Source organism: Schistocerca gregaria, chromosome 3 (genome assembly GCF_023897955.1).
Source record: "Schistocerca gregaria isolate iqSchGreg1 chromosome 3, iqSchGreg1.2, whole genome shotgun sequence".
Taxonomy (NCBI): domain Eukaryota; kingdom Metazoa; phylum Arthropoda; class Insecta; order Orthoptera; family Acrididae; genus Schistocerca; species Schistocerca gregaria.
Window position 1 is genome coordinate 211101270 of NC_064922.1, and position 13862 is coordinate 211115131.

The following is a 13862-nucleotide window of genomic DNA, read 5'->3' on the forward strand; positions in this document are numbered from 1 at the left end:
CCTCACCTCTTGGACAGAGAGGAAGGTACACACCTCTATAAGAATAACCCTCAACAATTGGCAACTAATGCTCCTCCTCTCCTGTCCCTCTTAGAACAGGCATCCTAGCATTTTCAGTGGATCTTGTCACATCAGTTCAGATCACAGTGTGTTCTTGATCTCTTCCACATCATGATCCATTGGATGGAGGTGCACTGACAGAGCTCTTCCTAGCGCTCCCCTGTCCATTCCTTCCCAAGGATGGCTTCAGTGCACACAATGTGCTGTGGGGCTCAGCTGTCACTAGCTCAAGTGGTTGAATTGTCAAACACCTACTCCATTTAGAGAGCATTTGCCTTTTGAACTGCCGTCAGATGACAAACTTTCCTACAGCTATAGGGTCATTTTCAGCCATTGTCCTTTTTATTGGTTCCCCATCTCTTGCAGACTCAGTTCAGTGGGATGTGGCCACAGATTTGCTTTCTGTGACCACTTTCTGATGTGGATTGACTCGAACTGTGGTCAACAGGAGAAAGATGAATGCTTTGGAGGTCAAATAGGTTCTGATACAGTCGCCAGACCATTTCTGAACAATAGGAATGTGCTCAGGAGATGATGGAACGTGTTACTTGTGCGATCCGAGCTGCTGCAGATTTTATCCTCAGTTTACCAATCACCTTACATTACAGCTTGTCACTTGGTGAAATAAAGAATGTCGCTTGCTTATCAGAGCCTGGCGTGCAACACCATCCAACTACAGAAAATGTTTGTGCCTTAGTAGGTCTGCGAGAGCACAAATGAGGTGAATTATAAAAGAACAGAAGAGGAATTCCTGAAAGGAATTGGTGACTTCCATTAGTTGGTCCATGGCCACTGCACAAGCTTGGGAGTCAATAAGGCAGATTTCAGGCAAGGGCAGTACATCTATCCTTATGGATTTGTTGAGAAATGAGGTCTTGGTGTATATGCCTAAAACCATGTCTCAGGTTTTCACTGAACACTTTTGTACTTCTACCAGGCCATTTGGACAAACTCCTGAATTTCAGTTGTTTTGTAAGGCTTGGGAGATGAGCAGGCTCTGCTTCTTCTTGAGTACTGAAGAGGTCTACTATCTTCCATTCTCCATGTGGAAATAGGAGTCAGCTTTGTCAGAAGCCAGGGACACTGCTCCAGGACCACATCAGACTCATTATTGCCATAGTCTGTCGTCTGTGCCCTAAAGACAAGCTCCTGTCTTGTTTCAATCAGATCAGATCTTGGAAGGAAGCAATATTAATCCCCCTATGCAAACCAGGCAAGGATCATGACAGCCCTAATAATTACACGATGTAGCCCTTACCAGCTTAGCTACTTTTGAGCACATGGTCAAACACCAACTCATTTGGCTCCTCAAATCCTGGGGCCACGTGGCTGCCCCCAGTGCAGTTTCAGGCACTACCATTCTGACCATGATAAGTTAATTCTACTGGAGATGGTGATACTGGAATCATTCTTATGTTGCAATTATGGCATCTCCTCTGCAGTGAGAAGCCCATTTAAGAGTTGATTGTGAATAACTGTGTGACCTTCTACTTTTCCTTCTCCTCATCTTAGTGAGGCAACTTCAGCTGACCTTAAGGAGGCTGGGAACTTGGGGAAATAAAATTGATTTTAGGTTCTTACTTGAGAAGACTACTTGTGTCAACTGTAATTGTACTTGTCACAGTTTTCACCACTGGAGCTCACGATGGGGACACATTTAAATTTTAAGGACAGTGTCCACTCTTCGGGCCTACTATTCAACTTGAAATTAATCTGGCTCCCACACCGGAAAGACCTGTGAATGAAGGGCTTCAAATCATGAAATGTCTTGAAATACCTCAGCAGAAAGAGGTGAGGAGGTAACAAGTTTATAGGGTATATGTCAGACCATAGATTGTGGCAATATGGTGTATGGATCAGCCACATTTCTACCTCAAGCTGCTAGACACTGTCCACCATGAGGACAGTCAGATATCAACTGGAGCCTTTCGGCAGTTCAGACTTTGTGTGCAAAGGCTGGTGAACCACCACTCTGGATTCAGTGGCACCTACTTCTAGTCCAGCTGGCCCTGAAAACGTCAGGGTTGCCTCATTCATTGACATTTAATGCATCAGTCCAACCTAACTTTGACAGCCAACTTTGACAATTCAGGAATCGGTGCCATGCAACAAGCCATTCTGGATACAGGCACCAACAGTCTCACAGATCTGGATATATCAGATCTGCAGATTATGTGACTGAATTATTGACATTATGATGGCACTGGAGTGAATTTGGAGGCATCAGAGTACGAGGTTCCTAATCTGGTCTGACTCACTCACTCCATTACAAATGGTCTACCTAATATGTACAGTAGACAAGTTGATTCCGCTCATCCATGACACCTTGCAATGGCTCCAACGCTGAGGCAAGGAGGTGGTCTTTTTTTGAGTACCTGGACACATCAGGAGACAGAGAAATAACATAGCTGACAAAGCAGTCAAAGAAACATGCTGGGATGGTGGTGTATGTTAATGTGTCATCCCCTAAAACACTGTCATCTCATTATCAGACAGAAGAATCATGCATCAATGGGAAACTGGGTGGTTGGAAGTGACAGACAACAAACTGTGGTTGCTCATATTGGCCACACAGGCATGATTGACTTCATGCCAACCACATTGATGGAAGAAAGTACTGCTCACTAGACTGCACATAGGACGTAGTCCATTAATATTCAGTGTCCTCTGGCAGGCAAATCCTCCACTCAGTGAAGTTTTTGGTGTGCCATTTCTGGCTCAACATGTTTTGACATTGTGTGTTTTAAAATACTGATATCGAGGCAGCCCTCTGTTTTGCTGGAGATCTGCCCGCCATCCTCACTGACACCGACTTCAGTGTCGCGTGGGTTTTGAAATTTTGTAAAGTGTTGGGCCTCATCCCTATCCCCTGGGGAGAGTAGGTGGACTTCAGTGCATTATAAACAACACAGCTTAAACAGATATGCAGACAGCCTCCATCACTCCCCCCTTCCCCTCCTGTATGTATGGCATGCTGATTCTCCTCAAGGGCATTGATGACCATGCTGTTGAGCACCTCACATACGAAATCTTCATCATCATCATACAAAGTGTGGTCAGGCAAGGTTACAAAATTGTTAAGGCTAGCATTATCACTTGTTGACAAATTGCCTGTAGGCTTCTGTTTCAGTTTCTTTGGCCGACATTTGTCTGCTGTTTTTTTCTGACATTTCACCAGCACGAGTGCCTGGTAGTATCAAAGCTTCACTCTCAATTGCTGATGTAGTGCAGGGTAAAGCTCAGACACTTGTACTGGCGAAACATCAGAAAAATTGGCAGATAGTGTTGGCCAAAGAAACCAAAACAGATGCCATCAGGCAATTTGTCAAAATTCATATTCTTTCTAAAAGTTCAGGGAATAAACTCTAGCATATGAGTCCCAACTTTTTCAATTTTTATGAGGCACTGTGGTGATGTTTCTGCTTGGATGAAAGGAAATGGCCACATTGGTTATGTTCGTATTCCTTGTTCTCTTCACTTTTGTAGGAGGAGTATCAACATGGAAGATCGAGCATATATGTGACTGACACACAATATTTACTTGGTACAGACAACATTCACCACAGTTCGTATATTGAGCATTGTTTGTGAACTGCTGATATTAGAACTCTTAAGCAATTGTTAACATAACACAAAATTCCAAACCTTCTTTTCCTGTCTTTGATGGTGTGGTTTTCAGTGACTGCTCATCGTTGGAACTTAAAGACTAATTCAGGATGTTAGAGGTAGCTGTTAGCCCAGTATGAAGTCTAAAATAAATGTGTTGTGTTGTACAGTGAACATTTTCTTCAGTCATTATCCAACATAAAATGTGCTCCCCTCAGTATTTGCTCTTAGCAGGCACCTGTGCTACATCTCATCTTCAAAATAATTTATTTCGTGTCTGAATTCATTGAATCAATGAAAGATCATGACTACTTAGAAAGAAGAATCCCAGATGTGATTGCTTGATGCACAATGGCAAACTCCAACCTATTTCGAAATTGTATGGAATTGCTCTTTGACCGCATAGCAGAAAAAGAAAGGATAGTTTAACACACCATAGGTATTGAAATAATCAAAATCTTGTTGATTGACACTTAAGGAAACTGTGGACATTGACTAGCAGATTACTCAGATGAATGAAATGAAGGTTTATTTATATGGAAGTGGATTCCATCTCTGATCTCATTTTCACCACAAGAGAGATTTCTGTTATGGGTCCACATCATTTTGTATTTCATTGTCTGCTGCCAGTTTGACCAGCAACTGACCTGATATCACTGCAGAACTTGTTTGTTCTTACTCATAACTTTTATTGTCCTACTGCATAAGTGTATCTTTGATGCAAGTGCTTGCAAGTTATAGTTATCATATGTCTCATGTATTGTGAAGTCATATCATATTAGGCCTCTATTTGCACCATATGCACTGATGTCACAAGGAATAAATGAAAGTAAATAGTGCTTCAGGAACTAATGATGTTCTAACTCCACTCCCAAAATCTCAGTGAACATGAATTACATTAATCTATAGCCCTATTTATTCAGAGCACAGAAATGTCTGTATTAACATCTCTGCCCAATTTTGTGTACACACAGTATTCAAACAGGTTAAGTGTGTAGTTACTGCAATATTTTCTCACTTAAAAAATGTAATTTCCTTTCATATTAACACAATCTTCCGTCGGTTCTTGGTAGAACAACATTATAATAAATGAAAAGCACCAGTTTGCTTTTGTTCTCCAATATTACTTTTATTGTTAACCGGTTTTCGGCTTACAAGGCCATCTTCAGACATTTACTGAGTATTATCACCAAAGAAGTTAAATTTTAGCAAACAACATTGGGACAGAAGTAACACATCTAGAAACATACAGTAAGTAACATCTTTGCAATGAAAAAGTAAAAACTGAACAGTACGTAAATAGCAATGGAGTAGACAGGAAAACCTTTAGCACAAAATAGGAATAGCATGCCTACATAACAGTTTCTATTAATAAACAAAACTAATAAAATAAAATAAAATTAGTACTAGACAAGGCTACTTCAGGAGTTATGAAACATGGAGAGTGATACACAACCAATTAAAAGAAGAGACAGTTTATCAATGTAAATACAGAATACTTAAGGAACTTAAGCAGTATCAATAAGATAAACAGATATAAATGAATGCAGGAAAATGGAGGTGTTTGCGGGAACCTACAGTTTGAGACTGTGGTGGTACTGCATTTTAACATTAACATTATAACAAAGCAGTGGCCGTGTAGCAGTTTTCATTAAATAAATGAGCAAAGTAAAATATGAACAGTATTTGATGAGACAACTACAAGGGGTGTTAAACATGGACAGTAATACAAGTACCAGTTAAAAGAAAGCCTTAACTGTTGAAACTACAGTCTATGTGGATTACAAAGACAACTTCAACAGAACAAAACAACTTAATGAATACAGGAAAATGGGAATATGTAGGAAGAGAGAGTGTGGAAAGTGGAGAGAGAGTGTGGAAAGTAATGAACAACAAAGATGATTATATGAACTTTAGGGGAGGGGAAGTGTTGAGCCGTGTCTGGTCATTTAGGATGAGATCTGGACTGTGAGCAAGATGTTTGTAATTTCTAGGGCTTCCAGCAGGTTGAGTTTATGGCCTTTGTTTGCTAGGTGAAGTACATGGGACACTGGCTGGTAGTTGTGAACCTCACTCAGTACACGTTCAGCAAACACAGAGTCTGAATACTGCAACCTCCAGCTGAATTCATGTTCAGCCAGCCTAGTTGATATGTCTCTGCCGGACTGACCAATGTAAAATTTTTGTTACAATTAGAACAGGCGATTTTGTATACCCCACTGTTGGATAATAACTGGATCTTGTCTTTGCTATTAAAAACACACTGGGCTGTCGTGTTCCTGGCATAGTAGGAAATCATATAGTTGCAGGATTTCAGTGCCTTGGCTACAATCTGTGATACCTGACCTAGAAATGGTAGTGTACACCATTTCTTGTAGACAGTGGATGGGGAACCGGGTGGGGCATAGAAGAGGGGTATAATTTCCCGTTTTTGTTTCCTGTGCAAGATCTGGTCAATAAGAACTGGATTGTAGCCATTGGCTGTGGCAATAAATTTTATTGTATCTAACTCTGCTTTAAAATCACCTCTCAACATGGGGACAGATATGAGATGGTCTACCATTGAGTGGAAAGCTTCATGTTTGTGAGCTATGGGATGTTGTGAGCATTCTGTTTATCTTATTGATATTGCTTAAGTTCCTTAAGTATTCTGTATTAACATTAATAACTGTCTCTTCATTTTATTGGTTGTGTATCACTCTCCATGTTTCATACCTCCTGATGCAGCCTTGTCTAGTACTAATTTTGTTTTATTTTGTTAGTTTTGTTTATTAATAGAAACTGTTATGTAGGCATGCTATTCCTATTTTGTGCTAAAGGTTTTCCTGTCTACTCCATTGCTATTTACGTACTGTTCAGTTTTTACTTTTTCATTGCAAAGATGTTACTTACTGTATGTTTCTAGATGTGTTACTTCTGTCCCAATGTTGTTTGCTAACATTTAACTTCTTTGGTGATAATACTCAGTAAATGTCTGAAGATGGCCTTGTAAGCCGAAAACCGGTTAACAATAAGAGTAATATTGTAGAACAAAAGCAAACTGATGTTTTTCATTTATTGTAATTTCTTTTTCCTTTAACATTACTGCACCTACTGCCAGCTTGATATGTGTACAGTGCCTTGTGTTCTTCCACAACCTAAAGTTATTGTAAAAATAAATGCATTACAGTGCTTCATCCTATTTGACATGAGGTTCTGATATGTCAAAGGAGGTGTCTAAGATCATGTCTTTCTCAATCTTTTAAATATTGGCAGCCAACATCACCCCATAAAAAGGTTTGCCAGATGTGTGAACCCTTTCTCATAATGCTTGTGAAAGCGTCATCAGCTAGAATACTATTGTTTCTTCTTTTTATTGACTAGAAATGAAAACTGTGATATAATAAGAAGGAAATAGTTTGTCTGGACAATAGTAAGACTACAGATATGTTATACTTATGATTAAACTTTTATCACCAGGTGGGCATATTCTATTTATGCTTATGTTCTAGTATAATTCAATAAATTCAATATGCACTTTATTCAAGAAACACTAATTAAATGTTATTAAAAGGTTTCTGCGGGTTAATACAAATTTTTATTCAGAATACAAATAAGCAAGAAACAAGAGAAAAAGATAAACCTACAGTGAAATAGCTATGCTTCATGTCAAGTGATAGGATAGCTTTTTATGCAAGCATTTCTGAATAATGTGCATTTTATGCAGGCTGATGAATGTAACCAATACAGTTGTAAGATACATTGAAACTTATCAGCAATTGCTTCATTGAATGATTTATATTTGTTTCTTTCATCATGAATTAAATGGTACTGAAGTCTCTTAATTTTAACACTGTTCTCTGTAGATAATTTATGGAGATAATGTTTTACAGTCAAAGAAATTATTATTGTCAGGTTTGGATTATTCCATTAACATCCAAAAAACAACTGAAAATCTATGAAGATGGTGGACAGTATATAACAACAGTTTTTTTAGTGTAAGCCTGCTGAATTTTCCTCATAGATAAGTTTCCATACCACTTACTGAGTAAAGTTACCCCCGTAGACTTTGGCTCAAGATTTTTTCATCTAATTGTGAAGTGGTTCAGCATAGTTATTGTGCATGGTGAATAATTATAGAAGAAACAAAAAGAGCAGCATTCAGTTATGATATTCATTTGAATTATGTAGGCATCACATTTTTATCAGCTGTTGATATGCACTATACTATGTTATGATTTATAGACAGTTCTTTACTCACTTTATGTCCTTTCAATTAATAAATGATTAGTATGGGCCAGATTTTAAAGACAAGTCATATTTTTCCTGTTTTTTCGTGTGAATTTTACAACAATTTATGCATAAATCCAGGTATTGTAGTGTAGAAAAATATATTTTTGTTTTGCATATAAATCATATTTACATGTTTTCTAGTTATGTCATATTTCAGCCAGCTTTTGCTGTGGTAGGTCATACTTTGGCAAACTTATGCCAAAAATGAATATATTTGTCATGTATTAAAGAAGCATTAGAATAAAAATATGAAAATGTTGCTCACTTGTTAATGTTTCAGGTGGTATTTTACAAATAAACAAAACAGTTACTATGAAGATTTATTTGTCAGGACTATACCAGACAAGCAGTGCAACACATTAGTCAGCTTGTTGACTTAATATATTGTTGTGTGGTGTTGACAAAATGCTCTAGAAGCCTGTTACAAACTTAGTCTGTTTCAACATGCCAAAAGTAAAGTGCTCTAACAGAATATGCTGTGAGGTTTTATTTGTGATTTTGGAGAGAAGTCCTTCAGCATTAGTGGATAAATATTATTTTATAACTGTGTGAAATTAAAATTAGTGCTAAAAAGCAATTTAATATGCAGTAACACTGTAATATCACCACACACAGTTGCTGTGTAAATAGAAGTGATGAAAATGACAGCAGACAAATGCTGTTACTCAACAACATAATCATTCTTCAAGGACTTGTGTGAGATTGTTGTCTCTTGCAACATGCCATTGGAGAATCTGAATAATTCATGCTTCAGACAATTCTTGGAGAAGTGCGTGACACATCCAGTTCCAGATCAATCTACAGTGAGAAGCAACTGTTGGTCCGTGTGCTATGAGGAGTTGCTCAGCAACTCATGAATTAGTGTTGCTGACAAAAAGGTCTGGGTGTCAACAGAAGAAACCTTTGTGTTGATGGGCCTTACATTCTAAATGTTGTTGTTGGTGTTCTAAAAATTAATGGACCTGGATAAATTTTCATCCTTATGCGTGAACCTCTTGAGAGAGTAAACAATTCGACAATAGCCATTTTGTTTGACAATTCCATAAACCTACTATGCCTGGATGGTGTGAACAGAAACAATGTTTTGATGGTAGTAACAGATGGTGCTTCATACATGGCTAAAGCAACAAGGGGCTTCAGATTCTCTACCCCAGTATAGTGTTTGTCACTTGCCTCGCACATGCAGTACAAAGAGCTGCAAAAGAGGTGCGGTCAGGTTACCATGATATGAACAAACTAGCCCTAATTTCCTGGGGCAAGAAAATCTGAGTGAAACTTTCAATACAGGTGCAGAAATTCAAGGGACAAGTATGTTCATTGCCCTTCCCCCACAACCTGTTCTTAGATGGTGTTCTTGACTTAATGTTGCCAAGTGTTACTGTGCCACCTACATCAGAATACAGACAGTTCAAGGAACAAACACCTTCGATGCCCCTCCCTCTCATCCTGTTCTTACATGAATGCTTAATGCTGCCGAGTATCGTTGCATCAACTACACCAATATAAAGACTATCTTTTGTGAACCTGATACTTCTGAATCAAATGCTATTAAAACCGTGGAAGAAGTCTGTACAGATACCTTTTCTGGAAACTTGGCGTACCTTTTCAGTGGTATCAGAAGACAGCACATGACTGGAAGCTGCTGCTACTCAACCTTATGATGCCCTGAGTATTGTGCAGCATGTGCAGAGTGAGTTGGGCCAAGCTTGTGGTCAAGTGACTGACAAAGGAAACAACAAATTCCAAATATGCTCTCCAGTGGAATCCTGGATATTCTACAGTGTGCAAAATTAATGACAGTTTTTGTGGGAATGCCACAACATCTAAAGACAGTGAACCAAAACTGGCTTGCAGTGATCTTGCCACCTTCAAATAGGTTCTGTAACATCCTGTGATGTAGAGACAAACTGTTCCAGGTACAAAGCTGTCCTCAGCACCTATAGATAATTGAAATTGGAAAACCTGAAAATACACTTTGTGATCCAATGATATTCTGCAGACACTGAAGATTGGAGGAACATGTTAAAGAATTTAGAATCTTTTAAATAATTGGTAAAAAAATGGTTTTATGGCCTGGATAGATGGTATTGTTTCTACTGTACTTCGTGTTTTTTCAGACAAATGCAGACATTTCAAAAATAAGTACTAGTTAGTTTCAAACACCACAAAAACACCCACAATTTGTTCAGAAGTGAATTTTGTTACATGGTATATAAAACAGTCAACAAGTATGTTTTTAAATAAACTTTATAAAGTCGTATTTAATTTTTAAGGTCATATTCATGCAAGTTTTAGGTCATAAATGCTTGCATATTTTGATGATTTTTGAGTACTTAAATTTCAAGATTTTCTAGAAAGTCAGGTATGCAGCTGATGTGTTCTGAACGTATAGCCAGTAAGTCATTCTTGATATTGGCAGAGATGCACTCAGTTTCAGATGAGCGAAAATCTGGTGTGAAATAAGATCTTGATTGCGACAGATAATCTACAGTATGTTCTAAGGTCTAAGGTAGACGTGACATTTAGTTGTTTGGTGGTGAAATGAAAAAAAAAGTGAATATAAAATAAAGGATGCGGTAACCTGCTGATCTGTAGTGTAACTTGAGGTCGGTACCTGTCATTGGCAACATTTACTCCATGCTTAGTACACCTCATTGTGGCGAAATACCCAATCTGCATTGTAATTGATTCAGTCATTTCTGTTCCATTGTTGCCACCATTCACACCATATTTAACATACTGCATACCATATGTCAACCATGGAAAGTAGGAAGGGGGTTGTGCCTTTAACTGTTATTTTGGATTTGTTAGATTTTTAGAGAAGATGCTGCACAACATTTGTTCTGTGCTGTTTCTGTGTTTCTGCTTGTTTAGCACCCCCCCCCCCCCCCCTTTTCCTCCATTTAATTTCAGTTCTATATCTTCTACACTCTGTCATTAGAAATGTTAAAAATTCACCAAGCAAAAACTTTTGTCCTGAAATGAATGGCTTACAATCAGTGTGGCTCAGCAATTGTGGCAGTATATAAACTGTTTATGTAGCTCATTTTCATGCCATCTAATTTAACAGTTCCCGTCTATAAATTCATTGATAATTATTGAAGGCAATCTCAGTAGTTCAGGCACTTCATAGATATGTGGCTGCAGATGTTTCCTAATGAAAAATTGTGATTACCAATTTTGATACACTCACATACTCAGCTACCCAATCCTTATAAAATTAAATATGCCAGAATTCACTGCTTTCTGCAGATAGTGATGTTTGTGACATTGCAGAAGATACATAAATGGAAGCAGCAATACTAAGAGTGGCGATGAAACTAAAACAAAATTAAAAGAATTACTATACTGGCCACTGATATTTATTTGCAATACTCTGAGCTGCTTATTTTTTGTTGCAACAAGGTATGGTACCTCTTGGTGCAACCATTTCATTGTTTTAATTACAACGGATCTTACTAACTATGTAACTTCTTGCTGTTGCGAGCATTGTCCATTTTTGATATGAATGTCAGATATGTCATAAGCATAAGACAATAATTGTACATATAAATGAGTGGTAGATGTGATAAAGTTTATTCATACAGCTTTTAGATTAAATTTAAAAATTTTACCTGATTGGGTTAAGCTACAAAAAGTTGTTGTCTCCCACTTTGCAAGAAAAGATGCTTATACCTTCCAACAAATAATGCTCTACTGATTTTTTTTTAGCGTACCTACTATCAAAATCCTTGTCATTTCTATTATTTGAAGCTTTCAATGGTACAATGTGTGCATTTGAAAAAGAGGGGAAAAAAGAAAGCAAGAAAAGACTAACAATTTTCCAAGTTCCTCAATATGGAGTAAATGATCTCATGTGCATTTCAGATGATACAGTGTATATGTAGTAATCGTGCTGCCTACATGTGAATATCCTCTTCATTTTTGTAATCTGTGCATTGTTTGATTACTTCTTATTGGATACAGGCCACCAACAAGGAGTGGTGATACATCAGAAAAAACTTCGCCTGAGAGTGTTGAAGTTATTCCAGAAGAAGACGATGAGAGTGTGGCAGATGACAGCTACACATCAGCATCTGAAAGCACGGCAACAGCTACTGTGACGATAATGGAAGCATCTGGTGGCAGGCAGTTCCCTCAGGCTGTGATACAGTCGCAGCCCATTGGTGACAGTGGCTTGCTGGGGGCCAGTAGGACAGAGGCACCTCCAGAAATCCCTGTGGCAACTCACACTGGCTGTCGAGCAGGGCTCCAGCTTTCTCTTGCTCATACTACAGAACCCATTCGAATTCCAGTCTCTGTGTCAGCTGATATACCAAAGCCTTCTGTACTGCTGCCAGCAACATCATCTCTGAAGGATAAGGTGAGCAGTTTATCATATTCTGATATTACATAAATTGCTGAATAACATTATAACTGATTCTTCAATGTCTTCCAGCATACTTCATGATTAAAGAGTTCATGGTTGAACAGCCTGGTCTTAGTGTCCAACTGGCACAATATTTTGGCAAGTGATGACATTGCCATCTTCAGATGGGCTGATGAACAGACCACCGAGGTATTGGCACCCAGCCTCGAGGTGTTCCAAATGCGTTCCACGCCCAGGCACAGAGCGTCCAGCACCTGTTCTGTTCACAGTCTGCACCCAGGGGCAGGTACTGATAGCGTCTACATAGTATCTCTGCCTGTTCTCGAAGTCAGTTTGTGATGGGATGACTTCTTTCTACACTTTATCAGATTCAAAGCAGGTACCCCGGCCTTCTAAGGATATAATCTTGATTGATCAACAGTTCCCATACTCGGACCTCGATAGACACTTAAATGACACAGTCCCAGTATGTGGAAGCCTGTGTCAGAACCTTGTTCTGGTCATAATTCATTCTGTGTAATTCCAAGAGGCAATGATCAGCAACTGCTGACTTGTTAGGAGTGCTACAGTCTGGTGTGCCATTGATGTTCTTGACAAAGATTTTAGATAGTACACAGTGTTTGGTCTATGTAAGTCGTGTCAGACTCCCAGAGGATCTGGTAGAATCTGGATTTCCATAGTGCTATGTTGTCCTTGACATTACCAAGCAGTGCCTGACTTAATTGATGGACGGAAGACAGTATTCGCTTGATGTTTTTGAAGAATTCGACCAATATTTCCCAATAAAGTGCCACAGAACAGATTAAATGCTATGCCATCGTCCTGCTGATGTTCCTCTTCTGTTTCCCCTGGTTGTACAGTCAGTGTGGGACATAGAGATATCTGAATTTGTGCTTCTCTGTGTAGCCATATTTCCAGAATTTGCTTCTCTGTGTAGCCAAGTTCTTGGTTAAGGCTCTCATTGTCAGACAGGATATGGGCCATACAGGGTATGGGCCATGTGAGCCAATGTTTTGAGAATGTTGTGAAGAAGCTACAACTGAGACTTTAAGGACTCCCAAGGTACACGAAGAGGGAATGCCTTTACGACCGATTGTCAGCAACATTGGTGCTTCGCCAAACTCACTTGCAAAATACCTTAAGGATATGCTTAGCCCTTACATCAGAAAATGTTCACATCATATTCGCAACTCATTGGATTTTGTCGGGCGAATTAACAACTTCAGACTGCGTGATTTGGACATCCTTCTGAGTTTCGATGCAGTCTCTCTCTTCGCAGGAGTACCTTTGCAGGAAGCCTCAGAACTTACTGGTCAGAAATTTCACACAGAGACGACCAACCTTTTTAGGCACATCCTGGCATCGACATACTTTTTCTTCGACGTAGGCTATTACAAGCAAACTGAATGAGTAGCCAGTGGGAGTCCACTTTCACCAGTTGTCACCAACTTGTTCATGGAACATTTCGAGGAGGAAGCCGTGCATTCAGCGCAGTGGAAACCTACCTGTTTCTTCCACTATACTGATGACACCTTTGTCATATGGCCACATGATA

General features: G+C 38.9%; 1 protein-coding gene across 4 annotated transcripts in view; it reads left to right on the forward strand.

Annotated features, from left to right (window-relative positions):
• Positions 1-13862, forward strand: part of LOC126354519 (TATA element modulatory factor) — a 136899-nt gene that overhangs the window by 20996 nt on the left and 102041 nt on the right. For all 4 annotated transcript variants that reach the window (XM_050004240.1, XM_050004239.1, XM_050004238.1 and 1 more), the window contains exon 4: positions 11905-12301. In XM_050004240.1, the coding sequence (XP_049860197.1) occupies positions 11905-12301 (397 nt within the window). The remainder of the gene's footprint in view (positions 1-11904; positions 12302-13862) is intronic.